At 49.5% G+C, this 24641-nt stretch overlaps 7 protein-coding genes and 1 pseudogene across 7 annotated transcripts; 3 read left to right on the plus strand and 5 right to left on the minus strand.

Moving 5' to 3' along the window:
* Positions 1-9159: 9159 nt before the first annotated feature.
* Positions 9160-9479, minus strand: LOC137534881 (histone H4). Its single transcript, XM_068256560.1, has one exon. It carries the CDS (start codon positions 9477-9479, stop codon positions 9168-9170), a length of 312 nt encoding a protein of 103 aa, XP_068112661.1. The 3' UTR covers positions 9160-9167.
* Positions 9480-10734: 1255 nt separating this feature from the next.
* Positions 10735-11127, minus strand: LOC137534871 (histone H2A type 2-B). Its single transcript, XM_068256554.1, has one exon. The coding sequence runs from the start codon at positions 11125-11127 to the stop codon at positions 10735-10737; it is 393 nt and encodes a 130-aa protein (XP_068112655.1).
* A 1995-nt stretch (positions 11128-13122) lies between these two features.
* Positions 13123-13503, plus strand: LOC137536934 (histone H2B 1.1-like; the record flags this gene model as incomplete). Its single annotated transcript, XM_068259105.1, has 1 exon — positions 13123-13503. A coding segment is annotated over one exon (381 nt), but the record flags the coding sequence as incomplete, so codon positions are not given.
* A 1319-nt stretch (positions 13504-14822) lies between these two features.
* LOC137534867 (histone H3-like) lies at positions 14823-15475 on the plus strand. Its single transcript, XM_068256550.1, has one exon. The coding sequence runs from the start codon at positions 14823-14825 to the stop codon at positions 15231-15233; it is 411 nt and encodes a 136-aa protein (XP_068112651.1). The 3' UTR covers positions 15234-15475.
* A 227-nt stretch (positions 15476-15702) lies between these two features.
* Positions 15703-16742, minus strand: LOC137534864 (histone H1.11R-like). The gene is made up of 2 exons (XM_068256546.1): positions 16673-16742; positions 15703-16271 (listed from the first exon to the last, which is right to left on the minus strand). The coding sequence occupies exons 1-2, from the start codon at positions 16740-16742 to the stop codon at positions 15703-15705; spliced, it is 639 nt and encodes a 212-aa protein (XP_068112647.1).
* A 2701-nt stretch (positions 16743-19443) lies between these two features.
* Positions 19444-20332, minus strand: LOC137536935 (histone H4-like). The gene is made up of 2 exons (XM_068259106.1): positions 20293-20332; positions 19444-19832 (listed from the first exon to the last, which is right to left on the minus strand). Exons 1-2 carry the CDS (start codon positions 20330-20332, stop codon positions 19459-19461), a joined length of 414 nt encoding a protein of 137 aa, XP_068115207.1. The 3' UTR covers positions 19444-19458.
* Positions 20333-21040: 708 nt separating this feature from the next.
* On the minus strand, positions 21041-21432 carry LOC137534872 (histone H2A type 2-B-like; annotated as a pseudogene).
* Positions 21433-21832: 400 nt separating this feature from the next.
* On the plus strand, positions 21833-22213 carry LOC137534877 (histone H2B 1.1-like). Its single transcript, XM_068256558.1, has one exon. It carries the CDS (start codon positions 21833-21835, stop codon positions 22211-22213), a length of 381 nt encoding a protein of 126 aa, XP_068112659.1.
* The last annotated feature ends 2428 nt before the right edge of the window (positions 22214-24641 follow it).

Here is a 24641-nt window from a genome sequence, read left to right on the forward strand (position 1 = left end):
TGTGAGACACAACAACCCAGGCCTTGCATGAGGACAAGAAGCGTGCGGATAGCATGCTTTGTACCGCCATGCAGTCATAAATGTAATAAAGATAAGTGGTTCAATAAACAGGGACCACGCGGCAACGCTAACCCAGCAGCAGCAGACGTGATGGAACAGGAGGAGGCGCAGGAGGAGAAGGCCACGCTTTGTGAGACACAACAACCCAGGCCTTGCATGAGGTACCGCCATGCAGTCATAAATGTAATAAAGATAAGTGGTTCAATAAACAGGGACCACGCGGCAACGCTAACCCAGCAGCAGCAGACGTGATGGAACAGGAGGAGGCGCAGGAGGAGAAGGCCACGCTTTGTGAGACACAACAACCCAGGCCTTGCATGAGGACAAGAAGCGTGCGGATAGCATGCTTTGTACCGCCATGCAGTCATAAATGTAATAAAGATAAGAGGTTCCATAAACAGGGACCGGCAACGTTAACCCAGCAGCAGCAGCAGCAGCACACGTGATGGAACAGGAGCAGGCGCAGGAGGAGAAGGCCATGCTTTTTGAGACACAACAACCCAGGCCTTGCATGAGGACAAGAAGCGTGCGGATAGCATGCTTTGTACCGCCATGCAGTCATAAATGTAATAAAGATAAGTGGTTCAATAAACAGGGACCACGCGGCAACGCTAACCCAGCAGCAGCAGACGTGATGGAACAGGAGGAGACGCAGGAGGAGAAGGCCATGCTTTTTGAGACACAACAACCCAGGCCTTGCATGAGGACAAAAAGCGTGCGGATATAGCAGCAATGCTTTTTGCCGCCATGCAGTCATAAATGTAATACAGATGAGAGGTTCAATAAACAGGGACCGGAAACGCTACACCATCCCAGATGTTCATTGGTCATGTTACTTGGTTGGGGTCCTGGAGTGTTGCGTAGTCATTTCCAATCCAGGATTGATTCATTTTAATTTGAGTCAGACGGTCTGCATTTTCTGTGGAGAGGCGGATATGCCGATCTGTGGCGATGCCTCCGGCAGCACTGAAACAGCGTTCCGACATAACGCTGGCTGCCGGGCAAGCCAGCACCTCTATTGCGTACATTGCCAGTTCTTGCCAGGTGTCTAGCTTCGATACCCAATAGTTGAAGGGTGCAGATGGATTGTTCGACACAGCTTAGTCATCTGACATGTAGTCCTTGACCATCTTCTCCAGGCGATCGGTGTTGGAGGTGGATCTGCACGCTTGCTGTTCAGTGGGCTGCTGCTGCATGGGTGTCAGAAAATTTTCCCACTCCAAGGACACTGCCGATACCATTCCCTTTTGGGCACTAGCTGCGGCTTGCGTTGTTTGCTGCCCTCCTGGTCGTCCTGGGTTTGCGGAAGTCAGTCTGTCGGCGTACAACTGGCTAGAGGAGGGGGAGGATGTCAATCTCCTGTCTAAAGTCTCCACAAGGGCCTGCTGGTATTCTTCCATTTTGACCTGTCTGACTCTTTCTTCAAGCAGTTTTGGAACATTGTGTTTGTACCGTGGATCCAGAAGGGTATAAACCCAGTAATTGGTGTTGTCCAGAATGCGCACAATGCGTGGGTCGCGTTCAATGCAGTCTAGCATGAATTGAGCCATGTGTGCCAGAGTCCTACCAGAATCCTCATCATCCTCTTGTGAGCGTTGTGATAGTTGTTGTGATGCATCATAGTCGTCACCTTCCTCCTGGTCTGCTTCTGCTGACCATTCGCGCTGAATTGTGGAAGTCCAACGTGCACCGCTCTGGCCCTCGTCAGTGGTGGCATGAAATTCCTGCTCCAACTCCAGCTGTTCCTCCTCCTCTTCTTCGTCATAGCTGCTGGGGCCAGCGTTCCCTGAGGCGGATGGCCTGATGTTGGTACCATCACGCTGATCGTTTTCTCCTTCAGATTCCCCCAGTTGCATCATGACAGCTGTTTCCTTGATTTTCAACATTGACCTCTTCAGTAAACACAGCAGTGGTATGGTAATGCTGACTGAAGAGTTGTCACTGCTCACAAGCAACGTGGATTGCTCAAAATTTTGGAGGACTTGGCAGAGGTCCAACATGTTGGCCCAATCGGATCCACAGAAGCTTGGCAGCTGTCCGGATGCGCCTCGGTACTGCGCCGTCATGTACTTGACCACTGCACTCTTCTGCTCACAAAAGCGTGCTAGCATGTGCAGCGTAGAATTCCAGCGCGTAGGGACATCACACAGCAAGCGATGGTGGGGGAGATTGAAGCGCTCCTGCATCTTGGCGAGTGCCCCCGAAGCAGTACTGGAATTTCTACAATGTTCGGCCACTCGACGCACCTTCAACAGAAGATCGGCCACGCCTGGGTATGTCCTCAGGAACCACTGAACTACTAGGTTCATCACGTGCGCCAGGCAAGGGATGTGTGTCAGCTTAGCCAACCTTAAAGCGCGAATGAGATTACTCCCATTATCACACACAACCATGCCCGGTTTCAGGTCCAGCGGTGCCAGCCACAAATCCGTCTGTTCCTTTATTCCCTTCCAAATTTCCTCCCCTGTGTGCTGCTTATCCTTAAGGCAGATCAGCTTCAGCAACGCTTGCTGACGCATGCCAACAGCTGTGCTGCACTGCTTCCACGATCCTACTGCTGCTGGGTTAGCGTTTCCGGATGAGGTACAGCTTTGAGATGCGTTGGAGGAGAAGGAGTCAGAGAGGTAGGTGCTGCTGTTGTTATCCAGTGGGAGGGACGGCGGTGCAGCTGTTTGCGGCGTGGGCAACACCCGCGCCGTAGCAGGTGAGGAATCGCTGCCAGGCTCCACAAGGTTCACCCAGTGCGCGGTAAGGGAGATGTATCGACCCTGGCCGAACGCACTCGTCCAGGTGTCAGTGGTGAGGTGAACCTTGCAGGCAACGGCATTCTTCAAGCTTCGGGTTATTTTGCTGGCCACGTGCTCATGCAACTCAGGCACTGCAGAGCGCGCAAAGTGGTAGCGGCTGGGAACCACGTAACGTGGGATGGCCACTGACATCATGCCCTTGAAGCTATTTGTCTCCACCACTCGATATGGCAGCATTTCGCAGGCCAGAAGCTTGGCTATGCTGGCTGTTACTGCCACGGCCCGGGGGTCATTTGCTGGCAATTTCCTCTTGCGCTCAAACATCTCCGACACAGACAACTGAACCGTAGCGCTGCACACGGAAGGGCTGTTGGTTGTTGTGTTTGATGAACACTGGGAGACCTCAAGAGCACTACTTCGGAAAGTGACAGTGTCAGCGTCGTCTGATGTTTGTGAATGTTGTGAACCACGCAATGGCTGGGCTACTGCTGCTGCTGAGGCGGGTCTGGTGGTGAGTCTGGTGAACCCAAGGGAGGCAGTGTTGCTGGTACCCTGTCGTGCCGCGTTTGCCCACAGAGTGGGATGTTTGGATAGCATGTGGCGGCTCATGCTGGTGGTGGAGAGGTTGTTAATACTTTTCCCCCTGCTCAGGCGGGTCTTGCACACCTTGCAAATCGCCATGGTAACATCCTCAGTGCAGTCTTCAAAGAAAGCCCAGACTTTGGAGCACCTGCCTCCTTGTTGGCGATTTCTGTTTGCTCCTCTTTTGCCTCTCACTTGAACTTCCACGCTTGTGGTGCCTGAAATTGCGCGCCGCCTACCTTGTGGCACAAGGCGAACTCGTGCAGCAGTGGGTTCTTCAACAGACTCATCTGTGCTGCTGCTACGACGGCGATGTTCTCGTTCACAAACAAAATCTGGGTCTATGTCCACATTGTCCATACCCTCCTCTTCCATCTCCTCAAACTCGTCATATGTCATTGTGGGGAGCCGCCGCCGTGGAGTAGAGCTCCCCAGAACAACCTCTGCGCAGCTCACTCCAACGTCGTCTTCCAGATCTTGTCGGCCGACCTCCTGCAATTGCAACCCCTCCTGCCCAACTTGCTCTGGGATTTGGGTTTCCGAGTCCTCCTCGGACTCGCCTTGTATTTCAGTGCGCGGTGCATTTCCCACAGTTAATGGTTGTGAATCCGGGCACAACATTTCTGGCTGTTCCTCCATTGACCTTTGAAAGGTGGAAGTTTGTTGGGCTGGGAATAGCTCCTGCGAATACCCCATTGTGTCCTGAGGTAATTCATCGGACTGGTTATCTGGCAGTTGTGTGCGTGGTGTCGCTGCCGGTTGTGTCAGCTTTGTGCCCACTGGCTCCTTGTAACTGGCTGAGGACTCGGACCTCGTGCGTGATGTGCTGGTGCTGCTTAACCCACTGCTGGACGCTTGAGAGGTCATCCAAGTAATTATCTGGTCCTGTTCTTTTGGATTTGTGAGGGTTGTTGTCCTGGACAGCATGGGCGGTATTGAGTGGGTTTTCTTGGGTGCTCCCCTGTGGCCTGTACGTGAACCGTCAGGGGAAACACCTCTTCCCTTGCCCCTTCCTCTTTCACCGGATTTCTTCCTCACTTCACTTATCCTTACAGTACACGCTGACTGGCAGCAGTACAGTGGCAGTACAGAAATGCTATACAGTACCACTATTCCCAGCAGCGACACAGAGCACAATGCTATACAGTGGCGGGTGAGCGGTGTACCACTATTCCCAGCAGCGACACAGAGCACAATGCTATACAGTGGCAGTGAGCAGTGTACTACTGTTCCCAGGCCCAGCAGACACAGAGTGGAAGTAAACACAATGCTATATAGTCTGGCTGAGCAGTGTACACAGAGTGGCAGTACACACAATGCTATATAGTCTGGCTGAGCGGTGTACACAGAGTGGCAGTACACACAATGCTATATAGTCTGGCTGAGCGGTGTACACAGAGTGGCAGTACACACAATGCTATATAGTCTGGCTGAGCGGTGTACACAGAGTGGCAGTACACACAATGCTATATAGTCTGGCTGAGCGGTGTACACAGAGTGGCAGTACACACAATGATATATAGTCTGGCTGAGCCGTGTACACAGAGTGGCAGTACACACAATGCTATATAGTCTGGCTGAGCCGTGTACACAGAGTGTCAGTAAACAATGGTATATAGTCTGGCTGAGCGGTGTACACAGAGTGTCAGTAAACAATGGTATATAGTCTGGCTGAGCGGTGTACACAGAGTGGCAGTAAACACAATGCTATATATAGCGTGGCTGAGCGAGGTGCACAGTGGCAGTACACACAATGCTATATAGTCAGGCTAAGCCGTGTACACAGAGTGTCAGAAAACACAATGCTATATATAGCGTGGCTGAGCGAGGTGCACAGTGGCAGTACACACAATGCTATATAGTCAGGCTAAGCCGTGTACACAGAGTGTCAGAAAACACAATGCTATATATAGCGTGGCTGAGCGAGGTGCACAGTGGCAGTACACACAATGCTATATAGCCAGGCTAAGCCGTGTACACAGAGTGTCAGAAAACACAATGCTATATATAGCGTGGCTGAGCGAGGTACACAGTGGCAGTAAACAATGCTATATATATAGTGTGGCTGAGCGAGCGGTGTACTACTGTTCCCAGCAGCGACACACAATGACTGGGGGGGACCCTGGCTAGCGTGGCTGGAGAGCGAACTACCCTGCCTGCCTACCCAAAGCTAAACCCACAGAGAAATGGCGGAGATATGACGTGGTTCGGGTATTTATTTACCCGAACCACGTGACCGTTCGGCCAATCAGAGCGTGTTCGGGCCCGAACCACGTGACCCGTTCGGCCAATCACAGCGCTAGCCGAACGTTCGGGGAACGTTCGGCCATGCGCTCTTAGTTCGGCCATGTGGCCGAACGGTTTGGCCGAGCACCGTCAGGTGTTCGGCCGAACTCGAACATCACCCGAACAGGGTGATGTTCTGCAGAACCCGAACAGTGGCGAACACTGTTCGCCCAACACTAGGTGCTGCTGCAGGGAGTTACTTGCTCTTGGCGGCCTTGTGGCTCTCGGTCTTCTTGGGCAGCAGCACGGCCTGGATGTTGGGCAGGCAGTGGCGTATCTAGGCAAGACAGCGCCCATGGCAAATACTAAAATTGCGCCCCCAGCCCCCCCCCCCCCCCCACACACACACACACACACACACACACACTCCCCTACAATCAACAGCATCCTGTCTAACCTTTTTGGACAGGGTAACCCCATCATGCATTCAGAACACACACGCACACACAAATATCAGAATGTGACAGTCACTATGAAATAAATGAGTCTATCCTTCTGATCCTCTGCCTCTAATACTTTAAGACAGGGAACATACTTGACTGTTTTCATACGCGTTTTCTGCACAGAAGAACTGAAAACTCATGTTAATAAAGGGCTAGTTCACACTTAATGTGTTTTTCTTGCACAGAAAAAAACCTGACATTCTGCATGATAATTGTGCACATTTTGTCAGTTTTCTGTATCAATTACATTAGCTGTTGTGAAAAAAAGCACACGTTTTTCTGCATAGAAACACACTTGGTGTGCAGAAAATGTGCGCATAAAAAGCCGAGTTGAAAACTGAAAAACAAGTGTGATCCCTGCTTTAGCCATAGACCCTGAACAAGCATGCAGATCAAATGTCTATAACACATCTGACAAGATTAGCTGCATGCATGTTTCAGGTGTGTGATTTAGACCCTAGTGACCAGAAAGATCAGCAGGATTTCCATGCAACTGGTATTGTTTAAAAGGAAATACATTTGGCAGCCACCACTCTCAAATTAATGAAAGCAATGACACATTTACAGTGATGGTTATAACATAATAAAAGGCTGACAACCTATTAAATATCAGTAGATAGGTACTGAGCTAGAAATATAATGCATTTTAACAACTGAGGTACACTGTACAAGAGAGAGGTTGTTAAATCTGGCCACAGAGATGCCAGCAGCTTAATGGTTAAAGTGCAGAGAGTGTCATAAATAAAAGTAAGTAAACAGCACACTGAGATAAGGCTGAGGAATGTGTGAATGACAGAGCTGAATGGATGTGAGATCTTGTAAACTCCAGACCAGGAGCTTCTGCTGCTATCTCTGGGGACTGAGACATGATCTCTATTAGGGAATGAGCGAAAACTTTGCAGCTCACCTTTCTATAGCTTGTAATGTAGATATAAGGCAAAGGCTGAGAAGGGCAGGCTGCTGGATGATTGTTATTCCCTTAGACTCAGGAACGCTGTCAGCAGCTCTGCGCCCCCCCTGATGATTGAAGAGGGAGGTCACCTGGGGCACGTGTCATGTCTGCATCCCTCCAAATACGCGTCCTCGTCGTTGCGCACGGCCAGCTGCAGGTGGCGGGGGATGATGCGGGTCTTCTTGTTGTCCCGGGCGGCGTTGCCAGCCAGCTCCAGGATCTCAGCGGTCAGATACTCCAGCACTGCGGCCAGATAGACCGGAGCTCCGGCCCCCACCCGCTCCGCATAGTTGCCCTTCCTAAGCAGACGGTGAACACGGCCGACTGGGAACTGCAGCCCGGCCCGGGAGGAGCGAGTCTTTGCCTTAGCACAGGCCTTGCCGCCTTGTTTGCCTCTTCCGGACATAATATCAGCTCTATAGATGTTTATCTCCAACACTGGAATAGCCGCCTTCACTCCTCCTCCTGCCCTATATACTCTGCTGCCTGTTCTGCGCTGCCGCCCTATTGGCTCCTGTCCGATTCAGCCAATGGAATGCAGGTCCAGCATTTCACCAATCAGCAAACTCTGGGCGTTCCTTTGCGCTGAATCCACCAATGGGATTATCCTCGGCTTCTCAGTAATGTGTTTTGCACACGGTGCCTCTCCAGCCAGTGAGAGAGGGCTCTATTCATAAAACCTTACCGCAAGTTTTCCGCTCAAAACTGCGGATTTTCCCGTCCATTTAGCAAAGTGGGAATTCATAAAAGCTGTTCCCGCATGAAAATCTACAATCCCCCAGCAGAGCGAGAAATTTCCGCCTTCTCCAGTGTTTTTCTAGATTTATCTAGAAAAAAGTAACAAAATGGCCATTCATAAAGTTTAGAGGAAGCGGTATATGGACGGGAAATACCGCTTCCTCTGATTTTGCGGATTACATACAAGTGAATGGGACAGACCTCCCAGAGAGAGCAGTGCACAGAGGGACTCTGCCGGCTGAAGTGTTTCCGCATGCCTTCCGACAGCTTACCGCCAGCTTTCAGTGGGAGATCTCCTGTCTTGCATCGCAGCTGGCAAGATTTTTTTGAATGACCACCCAGAAGTGTAAAATACCGCTGCAGTATTTTCCCTCCAGGAGTTTTTTCGCCACAACTTTTTTATGAATAGAGCCCAGAGAAGGAAATCATCAGCCAGTGACGCTGCCCAATAGTGTAGAGAGAAGCGCTGCAGCCTGATTAGCATAGGCCGCCTATATAAGGAGGGGAGGCGGCGCTGCTCCTCATTGTGTCTCCGCACTCTGCAGAGTTACTGAGTATCCGCAGCAATGCTTGAACCAGCCAAGTCCGCCCGCTGCACTTTACTTCTGGGAATGCTTTGGGGAATGCTTTCTTTCACTTTGCGAAATTTGCATTACAAGTACACAGATGAGCATATAGGTGAAATACATGTAAAACATGATTGCAGCATGTGGGTATTGTGTTCAAGCAAACATTTCTGCTCTCTGCTCGTCCCTCCTCCCTTCTCTGTCCACTCCCTGCCCAGTCCATCTTCTCCCCTTCTCTATGTGTCCACCCCCCTCCCCTTCTCCTGTCCACAGCAGGGAAATACCTGTCCTGCTATTCATCCCCCCCCCCCTTCTCCTGTCCACAGCAGGGAAATACCTGTCCTGCTATTCATTTCACCCCCCCCAATGCTTCAGTAGTAAAATGATCCGAGATTCGGATCAAAGATCCGGATCTTTTCGAAGATCCGATTCGAATTATCTGGATCATTGAAAAGATCCGAACTTCCCATCCCTAATACTGACCCCAGATGTAACAGCTCATTATGTTACATTGTGTAGCTCATACTGACCTTAGATGTAACAGCTCATTATGTTATATTGTATAACACTGTTCTGTTCAATCACCCCCTCTCCTTGCTCACCACATATATGTATTATAATATTTAATAGCAATGCCGCCGTGCATTACATATTTATACACACCTTCCGTATAAATATGAAATTATAAATAATTTGAGTTCAACATATTCCCATAGCGCTTTATATAGAAACAGTGGGTGGCCCTGAAAAGGGCCTTTTTGTTTTAGTTGTTATAATCAGGGAAATGGGGAGTTTAGCCCCCGAAGCCGTAGAGGGTGCGGCCCTGGCGCTTGAGGGCGTACACCACATCCATGGCGGTGACCGTCTTCCTCTTGGCGTGCTCGGTGTAGGTGACGGCGTCCCGGATGACGTTCTCCAGGAAAACCTTCAGCACTCCGCGGGTCTCCTCATAGATGAGGCCGGAGATGCGCTTGACACCCCCTCTGCGGGCCAGGCGGCGGATGGCGGGCTTAGTGATGCCCTGGATGTTATCCCGGAGCACCTTCCTGTGCCGCTTGGCGCCTCCTTTCCCGAGTCCCTTCCCGCCCTTTCCTCGGCCAGACATGGTTACGATGCTACTGCTTCTTCTCCGGTGTAGATATGAACTGATCTGTGCTGCCGCCTCCTCTCCTCTTATACAGTCTCAGCGGACCTGACGGGACACTGCACAGAAGAAGGCGGAGCCACAGGCATATTTGGAATATTGAACATATAGATACTCTTTTTTCCTACATCTTCCATTACTGTACTTATGCAGGAAATGGTCATTGCTTTTTAGCTGTTATCTGCAGTATTACGTATATCGTATTATTGTATATTGTAGTCATACAGATTTACATAAAATCGTTACTCCAGTTTTATTAGGCCTATGAATACTTTGTGGTTCGCCAGACTACTGGGGGCGTGGCTCAAAGTTTTGGCATCCAAACTAATACTGTATTCGCTTAGGTTCTCCCATCAGCATCAAAAGGTTTTTATGCAGCAAGATGCGCAACTTCAGCACCGCGATGCAGGTGGGGAGGAGCAGATGTGAGGAAATCCTCATTACAATTCTATTAGGCACTATTATGAACAAAAGGAAAGAAATACGATCTGTATCCCGCGTGTATTTAACGGTCTTTCCCGCCATTTTAGCGACTTCCACCAGCTAAGCTAAACACCCAGAATAAATCGGTCACAATTGGCAGCACACTGCTGTAAATCCTACATTAATTGTCTCCCTGTGCTGCGAGTCAGCTGGTGATCGGCAGGATCATTGATAAGCAGCGGTTACCAGCTGCTCAGTGTAATAATTCAGGGGAAGCCGCCTGCTCGGGCCTCCGCTACTTTCATTGGAAGCCCGATTAATAATATACGTTATTGGAAGCGCGCTAGTGCTAGAGAACAATGCTAACTGCTCAGGCGTGTGCGCACTGCAGTAATATCGCTACATTGTTTATCACATGCTAGCCTCAGATATTACACGCTTGTTACAATGTTACATCTTCACTTTCTCAGCAGATCATGTGTAATAAATCAAAGTGCTGTCACCATGTGGTAATCTCTGGGTGGGGAGGAGCTTTAAAATGACGGGAAAAACGGTTATATATACGCGGGATATTCGAAAACATCAGCTATTGCTAACCAGATTTATCGCCTTTCGTTCTGAAGAGACTCCCATTTTAAGAAAAAGGTCACTTCTTGTGTAAGCGCAGAATACAGATGCAATAAGTATAGAACACTCTGCAGATTATACAGTATGTAAATCAGCTCTGTGTAGACAGTGTGGGTGGCTCTGAAAAGAGCCTTTGGGTTCTGTGGAATATCTTTCGCTGCTGGAATTACTTGCTCTTGGCGGCCTTGTGGCTCTCGGTCTTCTTGGGCAGCAGCACGGCCTGGATGTTGGGCAGGACGCCCCCCTGGGCGATGGTCACCCCACCCAGCAGCTTGTTGAGCTCCTCGTCGTTGCGCACGGCCAGCTGCAGGTGGCGGGGGATGATGCGGGTCTTCTTGTTGTCCCGGGCGGCGTTACCAGCCAGCTCCAGGATCTCAGCGGTCAGATACTCCAGCACTGCGGCCAGATAGACCGGAGCTCCGGCCCCCACCCGCTCCGCATAGTTGCCCTTCCTCAGCAGACGGTGAACACGGCCGACTGGGAACTGCAGCCCGGCCCGGGAGGAGCGAGTCTTGGCCTTGGCACGAGCCTTGCCGCCTTGTTTGCCTCTTCCAGACATGATACTGTAACTCACTCCTTTCTGGCCTCCCCCTGAAACGCACACTGCCCCCCTTCAATCAGTGATGAACGCGGCTGCAAGACTCATCCATTCTTCGCACCGCTCTGCATCCACATCTCCCCTTTGTGAATCCCTGCACTGGCTCCCTATCCGTCTCAGGATAAGTTTCAAGATTCTATGCCTGGCGTATAAATCTGTTCACAAAACATGCCCTACCTACATCTCGCAGCTTGTTCACAAGTATACACCAGGTCGCCCCCTCCGTTTCTCCAACGACCTTCGCCTCACCACCCCGCGCATTTCACACTCCCATGCCCGCCTCCAGGATTTCTCAAGAGCTGCCCCCACCCTCTGGAATGCCCTTCCACCACCCATCAGACTTGCTCCCTCTTTCAACACATTCAAGCAAGCCCTCAAAACCCACCTCTTTATGATGGCCTACCCACCTCCTACCACACAGTAACTCTCTAAGGAATATTTAACAGCCCCCCCTAGTGTTTCCACCCCTCCCTTTAGATTGTAAGCCTCTGGCAGGGTCCTCCACTCCCTAGTGTAATCTACAGGATCATGTGCTCCTGTCCTATGACAGCCTGTACTTGTATTACTGGGCCTACCTAACCAGCCCATATTGCATGATCATGTATTTTGTACAATTTGTATGTATAACTTTGTTCTATGTGTATAACCCTATGTATGTCATCCTTGTATCATTGTATATATTTATTGTCCAGCGCTGCGTAATATGTTGGCGCTTTATAAATACAATAAATAATAATAATAATAATAATAATGATAACTTCTGGGATTTAGATAACTCTCCAACACGAGAATAGCCGAACCCGCCCCTCCTCCTGCTCTATATACTTTGCAGCCCGCCCCGCGCTGCCACCTGATTGGCTGCTATTCACCTCAGCCAATAGCAAGAAGGTCTGGCAATCCACTAATCAGCAAACGCCGGGGCGAGGCTCTGTACGTTAGTAACCAATTGCATCTGGGTTTGTTTGTTGCGCTCTTCAACTATGCAATTTTCTCATCCAGCCAATCAACTATAAGGGGCGGTTATCAGGCGGCACTAGTGACGCTCTCCAATAGTGTGAGCCGGCTCTCCTGCAGCCTGATTAGCATAAGCGGCCTATATAAGGAGGGGAGGCAGCGCTGCTCCTCATTGTGTCTCCGCACTCTGCAGAGTTACTGAGAATCAGCATGGCTCCTGAACTAGAGATGGGAAGTTCGGATCTTTTCAATGATCCGGATGATTCGAATCGGATCATTGAAAAGATCCGGATCTTTGATCCGAATCTCGGATCATTTTACAAGGGAAGCATTCGGGGGTTGAAATGACTAGCAGGGCAGGAGAAGGAGAGGAGGGTGGACACACTGAGAAGGGGAGAAGATGGACAGAGGGCAGGGAGTGGACAGAGAAGGGAGGAGGGACGAGCAGAGAGCAGAAATGTTTGCTTGCACACAATACCCACATGCTGCAATCATATGCTTTACATGTATTTCACCTATATGCTCATCTGTATACCTTGAATGGAAACGTCACACAGTGAAAGAAAGCATTCCCCAAAGATAAGTGCAGCTGTGCCGAGTGCAGGAGGATTATATTACGCTGCAATCACAGTGCCTGCAAAGTTACTGAGCTGTGCTGAGCTGAGCCCAAAGTTTCCAATGTGATCACTGTGCACAACTACGGAACAGACAGCCTATAATGAGCAGCACGTTATAGCCAGTATGTGTGCTCAACACATATCTGGCAGTGGCACCCATGTCCCCTCTACCTGTCCTTGCAAGGCTGGCTCCCCTGAGTCCACTCCAACAGAGCGATCCATCTCTGCTCTGCTTCCAGGACCCCGCTGCCCGCTGAGAGGGGGCGTGTCGCTCCTGGCCCCGCCCCTTTTGCGATCCGAATCACTCATTTTGATGATTCGGATGATTCGACTCACAAAATAGATTCGGATCAAAGATCCGAATCGTTCATGATCCGGACAACACTATCCTGAACCAGCCAAGTCCACCCCGGCGCCCAAGAAGGGCTCTAAGAAAGCGGTGAGCAAGACTCAGAAGAAGGACGGCAAGAAGCGCAGGAAGACCAGGAAGGAGAGCTACGCCATCTACGTGTACAAGGTGCTGAAGCAGGTGCACCCCGACACCGGCATCTCCTCCAAGGCCATGAGCATCATGAACTCCTTCGTCAATGACATCTTCGAGCGCATCGCCGGGGAAGCTTCCCGCCTGACTTATTACAACAAGCGCTCCACTATCACCTCCCGGGAGATCCAGACCGCCGTCCGCCTGCTGCTGCCGGGAGAGCTGGCCAAGCACGCCGTGTCCGAGGGCACCAAGGCCGTCACCAAGTACACCAGCGCCAAGTAATCTCTCACCCCAGCTATACAGATAACCCAAAGGCTCTTTTCAGAGCCACCCACTAATTCACTATGGAGCTGTTACTGATATGTCTTAATTTAATGAGATACTGTGCAGTATTCTCACCGCAGTCTAGTAGTCAGGGGTATTTAGGACCTTAAGATCAGTGAACATTTTGAATCGATCCGATCATTTACACTGTAAATACAGGATAGCCGTATACCCGAGACTTGTCTCTACGGGAGTCAGTTATACTTTCGAATATGCGTAACGTGTACCGATTGTCTTGTGGGGTGATCTGAAAGTATCATGTTGTCAGACGGGTTCGGAGTAACTTCAGCCTTGCAGAACTTTAGAGGAACCTAAACCCTTTCCTCAGGTCAGGACTGGAGTCTCTCTGCATACCGGATGGCCGCATAGTCTTCCTGAGAATGCAATGAAGTACGAGAGAAGTGGCACAGTGTCTAGCAGCGCCCCATACCGAGCATAACCCAACAGTCCACCGTCTACTTGATTGTGGAGCTGAGGTGCGCACACTGTTATGATTACGAATTGTATCACCGCTATTGGAAACCACCCTGCACCTGGTGGGTGAAGGGTAGGAGGGGGTTGGTTCCAATCTCCGGATCATTTTACTACCGGAAGCATTCGGGGGTGAAATGAACAGCAGGACAGGTCTGTGGACAGGAGAAGGGGAGGGGGTGGACACACAGAGAAGGGGAGAAGATGGACAGAGGGCAGGGAGTGGACAGAGAAGGGAGGAGGGACGAGCAGAGAGCAGAAATGTTTGCACGTAATACCCACATGCTGAAGTCATATGCTTTATGTCATATATTTCACCTATATGTTCATCTGTACACTTTGAAAGAAAAGGTCGCACAGTGAAAGAAAGCATTCCCAGAAGTGAACTGCAGCTGTTTAGTGCCCAGTGCAGGAGGATTATATTGCCTTTCAATCACAGTGTCTGCAAAGTTACTGAGCTGTGCTGAGCCAAAAGCTTCCAATGTGATCACTGTGCACAACTACGGAACAGACAGCCTATAATGGGCAGCACATTGCAGCCAGTATGTGTGCTCTACACATATCTGGCAGTGGCACCCATGTCCCCTCTCTTTCATCTACCTGTCTCCCTGCAAGGCTGCCTCCCATCCAACAGAGCGATCCCTGCTTCCAGGACCCCGCTGCCCGCTGAGAGGGGGCGTGTCGCTCCTGGCCCCGCCCCTTTTGCGATCCGAATCGTTCATTTTGATGATTCGGATGATCGACTCATAAAATAGATTCGGATCAAAGATCCGAATCGTTCATGATCCGGACAACACTATTGAGCGATGGCCAGAACCAAGCAGACCGCCCGCAAGTCCACCGGAGGGAAAGCTCCCCGCAAGCAGCTGGCCACCAAAGCCGCCCGGAAGAGCGCCCCGGCCACCGGAGGAGTGAAGAAGCCTCACCGCTACCGGCCCGGTACAGTGGCTCTCCGAGAGATCCGCCGCTACCAGAAATCCACCGAGCTGCTGATCCGCAAGCTGCCCTTCCAGCGCCTGGTGCGGGAGATCGCCCAGGACTTCAAGACCGACCTGCGCTTCCAGAGCTCGGCCGTCATGGCTCTGCAGGAGGCCAGCGAGGCTTATCTGGTGGGGCTCTTCGAGGACACCAACCTGTGCGCCATCCACGCCAAGAGGGTCACCATCATGCCCAAAGACATCCAGCTGGCCCGCAGGGTCCGCGGCGAGAGGGCATAAGCGCCTCACACATTGTCACCCACAACACAAAGGCTCTTTTCAGAGCCACCCCCACATTTTCTACACAGGGCTGTTTCACGATTACTAAAAGTCCGATGACGATCTACCAGTGTATATTTCGTGGGTCATTTTAAACCTTAACGTTTATAATCTTTGCCAACTGTGTAACTGCATCTCGGAGCAGTGGTGGTTTTCTACAAGAGGGAATGATCTGTAATGTAATAAGGAGGGATATATTATCTATTACTTTCAGTGCGGAGATTGTATTATATTACAGCACTTTAACATTACGGCACTCAAACGATTCGCATTTATGAGCTCTCTGCAATTGGTATTCCAATTCACGTTGCGATCGTGGACGCGTAAGTGACTTAAAGTGATGTAAACATGAGACTCATCACAGCCCTTCAGGGAAAATGTGGGTGGCTCTGAAAAGAGCCTTTGGGTGTATGGAGTGATAAGCTGCAGCTTATTTCTTCTTAGGAGCGACCTTCTTAGGCTTTGCTGCCTTCTTTGCCGGGCTTTTGGCGGCCTTAGGCTTGGCTGCCTTCTTAGCGGGGCTCTTGGCGGCTTTCTTGGGTTTAGCGGCAGCTTTGGGCTTCTTGGCAGCAGCTGCCGCCGGTTTCTTGGCCGCCTTCTTAGCGGGGCTCTTCTTGGCGGCGCTGGGGGCTTTCTTAGGCTTCTTCGGGGACTTGGCGGCTTTGGGCTTCCTGGCAGTAGCCGGCTTCTTAGGCTTGGCGGCAGCCGCTGGCTTCTTCTTGGCCTGTGCCGGCTTCTTGTGCTCTTTGCCGGCTGCCTCCTTCTTGCTGACCTTGAAGGATCCGGAGGCGCCGGTGCCTTTGACATGGACGAGGCTGCCCTTTGTCAGCAAGCCCTTGATGGCCAGCTTGAGGCGGCTGTTATTCTTCTCCACATCGTAGCCTCCGGCAGCCAGAGCCTTCTTCAGGGCGGCCAGGGAGACCCCGCTGCGCTCTTTGGAGGCGGACACGGCCTTGAGGATGAGCTCGGACACGGCGGGGCCGGAAGGCTTCTTGCTGGCTTTCTTGGCTCCTCCTCCGGCTGCCGCCTTCTTAAGCAGCCCATACACTCAGCCGATTTTCTGGCCGACCGATCGATCGCGATCGATCGATCGATCGATCGATCGCAAATCGGTTGGCCAATCGACCGATCGACGGCCGATTTCGATCGATTTCGATGGATTTCCATCGAACTAGCAGGGTGGAAAATTTAGGTCGATCTGATGAGATTGCTTATCAGTTTGCATTGGCCTTAATGGAAATCTGATGGCAAAAAAATGCCATCAGATCGAATTTCAACAGATTTCAAACTGAAATCTATTGGAATTCTATCCTGGTAAAAAATGTTCTAAAAACGCATCAGATAGATCATCAGATGCATTTCTTATCTGTCTGCTGCCAATCTGACGAGTGTATGGGCACCTTTAGTCTGCTTCTTCTTGGCGGCGGGCTCCGCTGCGGGAGGGGCGGCTGCTGGGGCGGTCTCTGCCATCTTCCTAGTTATATTACAAAGTGTAATCACTGCAAGTGGCCGCCAGTGAGCGCTTATATACTACCCCCGGCTGCGCTGCCATTGGCTGCTGACAGTAGCGCGTCCCCTCTTCCTATTGGTGGGATCCGGACTCTCAGCCGCCCCTCCACACAGCTGTCACTCCTCGGCTCTCTGCTTGTGTTTCCTCTCCGGGAGAAAAGTGGGTTTATTCCCCCTGGAAAGTAGCGGTGCGCCCCCTGTGTGCGGCCGCCCGGCTGACAGGGGTCTCCCCTCCCCCATTACAGTCACGGGGGGCTTTTGAGCGGCGACAGTGGCCGGGAAATCCCGCTGTAATGTGACCAGCTCTGCTCACTGCTTCCCCAATCTCCTCTGTCTCCATCATTATCAGGGGAATAAAATGTCTAACATACGGGGTCTCCTGTCACTGCCCCCCGCAATATGAAGGAGAGGATCCTCGCCACAGATTATACGGGGCTGGGGGCGACTGACCCCTGGAGGGGAGTATTATGCTGAGAAATGCCCGGATGCTAGCACAGGCTGAGCTCTCCTCTGCTGCCTGGCTGCCATTGGGATGAGCCTATATCACACAGGGTTATTTATAGATAATAGCAAACAGGTATCTGCTGAGCACAGACAGGACGGGCCAGGGTGGAGACTGGGGGAGAGTGACTATGGACAATGGTTATAGAGGGCATGAGGACAGGAGGCACCCACAGAGGGTTAGTAGAATAGATGTGATGTGCTGTAGAGTGTGTGACTCACAAAGTGTGCGGAATCAGTGCAGATTTGGGGTAAATGAGAGGAGGGAAGGCGAGACAAACTGAACAGAGAATAATACTTCATCAGTGGCGTAGCTATGGGCCCCCGGTGTGTTTTACTCCCCCCCCACCCCCCCCACACACACACACACACACTACAAATCCTGCCAAGCTCATCCACAGTATTACAGGTGCAAGAAGGGGATGGGGAACAGTTGGTTAACGATTATTTACTACTACTATTCATAGCATCTATAGAAGTGATTATTACTAGCAAAGGACCAATAAACATGCCTGGGATGAAGCACGTGGAGCGTCACCAACAAAACAATACATGCATAAAGCTCTTTAGCAGACAGTGTGGGTGGCTCTGACTGCTCACTACACTGAGGCGACATGACAGCACTCTTATATATTCACAAAAGGATTAGAATGCGGCACATTCACCGATGTAAAAACATGTATCTTTCAAGCATCGCTTATTTCCATAAAAGGTCACATTTCCTAGTCACGAGCAGCTTACATTTATGTATCTCTGCTGTGCTCAAACTTCAGTAATCAACGGCGTGGAATTATCGGGTCACCCCGGAACTCCCTTCACACATGGAGACTGTGGCCCAGCGCCCATAGGAGAACACAACCCACCAACCCCGGCAGTAGCTTCTTTAATCCCTCAAGCCACCAAACATCCCCACCAAAACCGCCAGGCATAGGATCCCACCGGAACAACATGATTACATTGTGTATCTCATACTGACCCCAGATGTAACAGCGCATTATGTTACATTGTGTATCTCATACTGACCCCAGATGTAACAGCGCATTATGTTACATTGTGTATCTGATACTGACCTCAGATGTAACAGCTCATTATGTTACATTGTGTATCTGATACTGACCTCAGATGTAACAGCTCATTATGTTACATTGTGTATCTCATACTGACCTCAGATGTAACAGCTCATTATGTTACATTGTGTATCTGATACTGACCTCAGATGTAACAGCTCATTATGTTACATTGTGTATCTCATACTGACCTCAGATGTAACAGCTCATTATGTTACATTGTGTATCTCATACTGACCTCAGATGTAACAGCTCATTATGTTATATTGTATATCTCATACTGATCTCAGATGTAACAGCTCATTATGTTACATTGTGTATCTCATACTGACCTCAGATGTAACAGCTCAATATGTTACATTGTGTATCTGATACTGACCTCAGATGTAACAGCTCATTATGTTACATTGTGTATCTGATACTGACCTCAGATGTAACAGCTCATTATGTTACATTGTGTATCTCATACTGACCTCAGATGTAACAGCTCATTATGTTACATTGTGTATCTGATACTGACCTCAGATGTAACAGCTCATTATGTTACATTGTGTATCTCATACTGACCTCAGATGTAACAGCTCATTATGTTACATTGTGTATCTCATACTGACCTCAGATGTAACAGCTCATTATGTTATATTGTATATCTCATACTGATCTCAGATGTAACAGCTCATTATGTTACATTGTGTATCTCATACTGACCTCAGATGTAACAGCTCATTATGTTACATTGTGTATCTCATACTGACCTCAGATGTAACAGCTCATTATGTTATATTGTGTATCTGATACTGACCTCAGATGTAACAGCTCATTATGTTACATTGTGTATCTCATACTGACCTCAGATGTAACAGCGCATTATGTTATATTGTATAACACTGTTCTGTTCAATCACCCCCTCTCCTTGCTCACCACATATATGTATTATAATATTTAATAGCAATGCCGCCGTGCATTACATATTTATACACACCTTCCGTATAAATATGAAATTGTAAATTTGAGTTCAACATATTCCCATAGCGCTTTATATAGAAACAGTGGGTGGCCCTGAAAAGGGCCTTTTTGTTTTAGTTGTTATAATCAGGGAAATGGGGAGTTTAGCCCCCGAAGCCGTAGAGGGTGCGGCCCTGGCGCTTGAGGGCGTACACCACATCCATGGCGGTGACCGTCTTCCTCTTGGCGTGCTCGGTGTAGGTGACGGCGTCCCGGATGACGTTCTCCAGGAAAACCTTCAGCACTCCGCGGGTCTCCTCATAGATGAGGCCGGAGATGCGCTTGACACCCCCTCTGCGGGCCAGGCGGCGGATGGCGGGCTTAGTGATGCCCTGGATGTTATCCCGGAGCACCTTCCTGTGCCGCTTGGCGCCTCCTTTCCCGAGTCCCTTCCCGCCCTTTCCTCGGCCAGACATAATTACGAAGCTGCTTCTTCTCCGGTGTAGATATGAACTGATCTGTGCTGCCGCCTCCTCTCCTCTTATACAGTCTCAGCGGACCTGACGGGACACTGCACAGAAGAAGGCGGAGCCACAGGCATATTTGGAATATTGAACATATAGATACTCTTTTTTTCCTACATCTTCCATTACTGTACTTATGCAGGAAATGGTCATTGCTTTTTAGCTGTTATCTGCAGTATTACGTATATCGTATTATTGTATATTGTAGTCATACAGATTTACATAAAATCGTTACTCCAGTTTTATTAGGCCTATAAATACTTTGTGGTTCGCCAGACTACTGGGGACGTGGCTCAAAGTTTTGGCATCCAAACTAATACTGTATTCGCTTAGGTTCTCCCATCAGCATCAAAAGGTTTTTATGCAGCAAGATGCGCAACTTCAGCACCGCGATGCAGGTGGGGAGGAGCAGATGTGAGGAAATCCTCATTACAATTCTATTAGGCACTATTATGAACAAAAGGAAAGAAATACGATCTGTATCCCGCGTGTATTTAACGGTCTTTCCCGCCATTTTAGCGACTTCCACCAGCTAAGCTAAACACCCAGAATAAATCGGTCACAATTGGCAGCACACTGCTGTAAATCCTACATTAATTGTCTCCCTGTGCTGCGAGTCAGCTGGTGATCGGCAGGATCATTGATAAGCAGTGGTTACCAGCTGCTCAGTGTAATAATTCACGGGAAGCCACCTGCTCGGGCCTCCGCTTCTTTCATTGGAAGCCCGATTAATAATATACGTTATTGGAAGCGCGTTAGTGCTAGAGAACAATGCTAACTGCTCAGGCGTGTGCGCACTGCAGTAATATCGTTACATTGTTTATCACATGCTAGCCTCAGATATTACACGCTTGTTACAATGTTACATCTTCACTTTCTCAGCAGATCATGTGTAATAAATCAAAGTGCTGCCACCATGTGGTAATCTCTGGGTGTGGAGGAGCTTTAAAATGACGGGAAAAACGGTTATATATGCGCGGGATATTCGAAAACATCAGCTATTGCTAAACAGATTTATCGCCTTTCGTTCTTATACTGAGGAGACTCCCATCTTAGAAAAAAGGTCACTTCTTGTGTAAGCGCAGAATACAGATGCGCCAGCACAACAATAAGTATAGAACACTCTGCAGATTATACAGTATGTAAATCAGCTCTGTGTAGACAGTGTGGGTGGCTCTGAAAAGAGCCTTTGGGTTCTGTGGAATATCTTTCGCTGCTGGAATTACTTGCTCTTGGCGGCCTTGTGGCTCTCGGTCTTCTTGGGCAGCAGCACGGCCTGGATGTTGGGCAGGACGCCCCCCTGGGCGATGGTCACCCCACCCAGCAGCTTGTTGAGCTCCTCGTCGTTGCGCACGGCCAGCTGCAGGTGGCGGGGGATGATGCGGGTCTTCTTGTTGTCCCGGGCGGCGTTGCCAGCCAGCTCCAGGATCTCAGGGTCAGATACTCCAGCACTGCGGCCAGATAGACCGGAGCTCCGGCCCCCACCCGCTCCGCATAGTTGCCCTTCCTCAGCAGACGGTGAACACGGCCGACTGGGAACTGCAACCCGGCCCGGGAGGAGCGAGTCTTGGCCTTGGCACGAGCCTTGCCGCCTTGTTTGCCTCTTCCAGACATGATAACTTCTAGGATTTAGATAACTCTCCAACACGAGAATAGCCGAACCCACCCCTCCTCCTGCTCTATATACTCTGCAGCCCGCTCCGCGCTGCCACCTGATTGGCTGCTATTCACCTCAGCCAATAGCAAGAAGGTCTGGCAATCCACTAATCAGCAAACGCCGGGGCGAGGATCTGTACGTTAGTAACCAATTGCATCTGGGTTTGTTTGTTGCGCTCTTCAACTATGCAATTTTCTCATCCAGCCAATCAACTATAAGGGGCGGTTATCAGGCGGCACTAGTGTGAGCCGGCTCTCCTGCAGCCTGATTAGCATAAGCGGCCTATATAAGGAGGGGAGGCGGCGCTGCGCCTCATTGTGTCTCCGCACTCTGCAGAGTTACTGAGAAGCCGCAGCAATGCCTGAACCAGCCAAGTCCGCCCCGGCGCCCAAGAAGGGCTCTAAGAAAGCGGTGAGCAAGACTCAGAAGAAGGACGGCAAGAAGCGCAGGAAGACCAGGAAGGAGAGCTACGCCATCTACGTGTACAAGGTGCTGAAGCAGGTGCACCCCGACACCGGCATCTCCTCCAAGGCCATGAGCATCATGAACTCCTTCGTCAATGACATCTTCGAGCGCATCGCCGGGGAAGCTTCCCGCCTGGCTCATTACAACAAGCGCCACACCATCACCTCCCGGGAGATCCAGACCGCCGTCCGCCTGCTGCTGCCGGGAGAGCTGGCCAAGCACGCCGTGTCCGAGGGCACCAAGGCCGTCACCAAGTACACCAGCGCCAAGTAATCTCTCACCGGCTATACAGAAAACCCAAAGGCTCTTTTCAGAGCCACCCACTAATTCACTATGGAGCTGTTACTGATATGTCTTAATTTAATGAGATACTGTGCAGTATTCTCACCGCAGTCTAGTAGTCGGGGGTGTTTATGACCTTAAGATCAGTGATTAATTGGCTACTACATTTTAAATCGATCCGATCATTTACACTGTAAATACAGAGACTTGTCTCTACGGGAATCAGTTATACTTTCGAATATGCGTAACGTGTACCGATTGTCTTGTGGGGTGATCTGAATATACCATGTTGTCTGACGGGTTCGGAGTAACTTCAGCCTTGCAGAACTTTAGAGGAACCTAAACCCTTTCCTCAGGTCAGGACTGGAGTCTCTCTGCATACCGGATGGCCGCATAGTCTTCCTGAGAATGCAATGAAGTACGAGAGAAGTGGCACAGTGTCTAGCAGCGCCCCATACCGAGCATAACCCAAGAGTCCACCCTCTACTTGATTGTGGAGCTGAGGTGCGCACACTGTTATGATTACGAATTGTATCACCGCTATTGGAAACCACCCTGCAGCTGGTGAGTGAAGGGTAGGAGGGGGTTCCAATCCTCACTATAACATTACTATTCACCTCCAGACATGTGTTCACTGTTCAGTTATAAACTATATATATTATTATTATTATTTTTTTTGTGTAGTTGTTGTTCTATTCTGAATATGAACAAAGAATTTTAAGTGAAGGTTGTGACGAATAGTTCCCTCTGCAGCGTTTGGAAAAGCTTTTATTAGAGTACTCTGTAGTCTTGGAAGTGACGCAGGGTCTTCCCGAGAATAAAATGAACCACAATACTGTATATACAGGATTATTTCCTATACATTGGTTGATGTGTGTCACTGACTTCTCGTACTGTAGCTATACAGTGTATATCAGGGACGTAGCAATAAGGGGTTGCAGAGGTTGCGACCGCATCGGTACCAGAGGGGCCCCGAAGGGCCCTCCCGCAACTACAGTATTAGCTCTCTATTAGTCCTGTGCTCATAATTACTTCTATAGATACTTTGAATAGTGGTAATCATTACAAAACTGTCCCCCATCCCCTTCTTGCAACTGACACTGTAGTTGCTTTTGGTGCGCTTTATCAATCGTTATGTAGAGTGCTTGGGGGGCCCACAGCTCCTTAGCTACGCCACTGGTATATATCCTGAGGCGACGCCTCAGGATATATACCAGTGGCGTAGCTAAGGAGCTGTGGGCCCCCCAAGCACTCTACATAACGATTGATAAAGCGCACCAAAAGCAACTACAGTGTCAGTTGCAAGAAGGGGATGGGGGACAGTTTTGTAATGATTACCACTATTCAAAGTATCTATAGAAGTAATTATGAGCACAGGACTAATAGAGAGCTAATACTGTAGTTGCGGGAGGGCCCTTCGGGGCCCCTCTAGTACCGATGCGGTCGCAACCTCTGCAACCCCTTATTGCTACGTCCCTGATATACACTGTATAGCTACAGTACGAGAAGTCAGTGACACACATCAACCAATGTATAGGAAATAATCCTGTATATACAGTAGGGATGGTCGGAATGCCAATTTCCGATTCCGCGGTAATTCCGCATTCCATCATGTACCAATTACCGATTCCGCTACCAATTTTCGCATTCCGATGCGGAATTTCCGCCGGAAATCGCGGAAATTCCGCCCGACTTTAACATCGATTTTCTCAAAAACTATAAGGTCTTTTTGAAAACTTTTTTTTGCATCTTGTTCAGAAGATTCTGTTTAATAAACCCTGAAAATTTGGTGTTTCTAGGAATTACGGCGGCTTTGCTATTAACCGCTAAAGTCAGCGGATTTTTACTGTAATGTAAAATGCAGAAAATAGGCAGATGCAGATTTTCTGCATTTTACATTACAGTAAAAATCTGCCGACTTTAGCGGTTAATAGCAAAGCCGCCGTAATTCCTAGAAACACTTAATTTTCAGGGTTTATTCAACTGAATCTTGTGAACAATATGCAAAAAAAAGTTTTCAAAAAGACCTTACAGTTTTTGAGAAAATCGATGTTAAAGTCGGGTGGAATTTCCGCGATTTCCGGCGGAAATTTCCGCGATTTCCGGCGGAAATTCGCCTACAGCACTTGCATTACCGATTTCCGCATTCCGATGCGGAAATACAATTTCCGATCGTAATTTCGGAAATTGCATTTCCGCGGAATCCGAATGAGCATCCCTAGCGTCTACAGCTGGGGTTGATTAGAAGCGGGCTGCCCTTATAGCATTACTTGGTAATGTCTAGGGATGAGCGTAATGACCTAATTACGAATTTCCGAAATTTCGCGAAATTACTACAATTACGATTTTAGCAGTAATCGAAATTTCGTAATTTTCGCAAATTACGCCAATTTTCGTAATTACGATTACGAAATTTAGT

Source organism: Hyperolius riggenbachi, chromosome 10 (assembly GCF_040937935.1).
Source record: "Hyperolius riggenbachi isolate aHypRig1 chromosome 10, aHypRig1.pri, whole genome shotgun sequence".
Classification (NCBI taxonomy): Eukaryota; Metazoa; Chordata; class Amphibia; order Anura; family Hyperoliidae; genus Hyperolius; species Hyperolius riggenbachi.

Excerpts from the sequence above, each read along its gene's own strand:
- LOC137534881 (XM_068256560.1), bottom strand. The coding sequence starts at position 9,479 with ATGTCTGGCCGAGGAAAGGGCGGGAAGGGACTCGGGAAAGGAGGCGCC.
- LOC137534871 (XM_068256554.1), bottom strand. The coding sequence starts at position 11,127 with ATGTCTGGAAGAGGCAAACAAGGCGGCAAGGCTCGTGCCAAGGCCAAG.
- LOC137534867 (XM_068256550.1), top strand. The coding sequence starts at position 14,823 with ATGGCCAGAACCAAGCAGACCGCCCGCAAGTCCACCGGAGGGAAAGCT.
- LOC137534864 (XM_068256546.1), bottom strand. The coding sequence starts at position 16,742 with ATGGCAGAGACCGCCCCAGCAGCCGCCCCTCCCGCAGCGGAGCCCGCC. Across the intron at positions 16,272-16,672 it reads CAAGAAGAAGCAGACTAAAG|CCAGCAAGAAGCCTTCCGGC; the intron begins GTGCCCATACAC and ends GAGCCAAGAAAG.
- LOC137536935 (XM_068259106.1), bottom strand. The coding sequence starts at position 20,332 with ATGGCGGGAAAGACCGTTAAATACACGCGGGATACAGATC. Across the intron at positions 19,833-20,292 it reads ATACACGCGGGATACAGATC|GAGAGGAGGCGGCAGCACAG; the intron begins GTATTTCTTTCC and ends ACTGTATAAGAG.
- LOC137534877 (XM_068256558.1), top strand. The coding sequence starts at position 21,833 with ATGCCTGAACCAGCCAAGTCCGCCCCGGCGCCCAAGAAGGGCTCTAAG.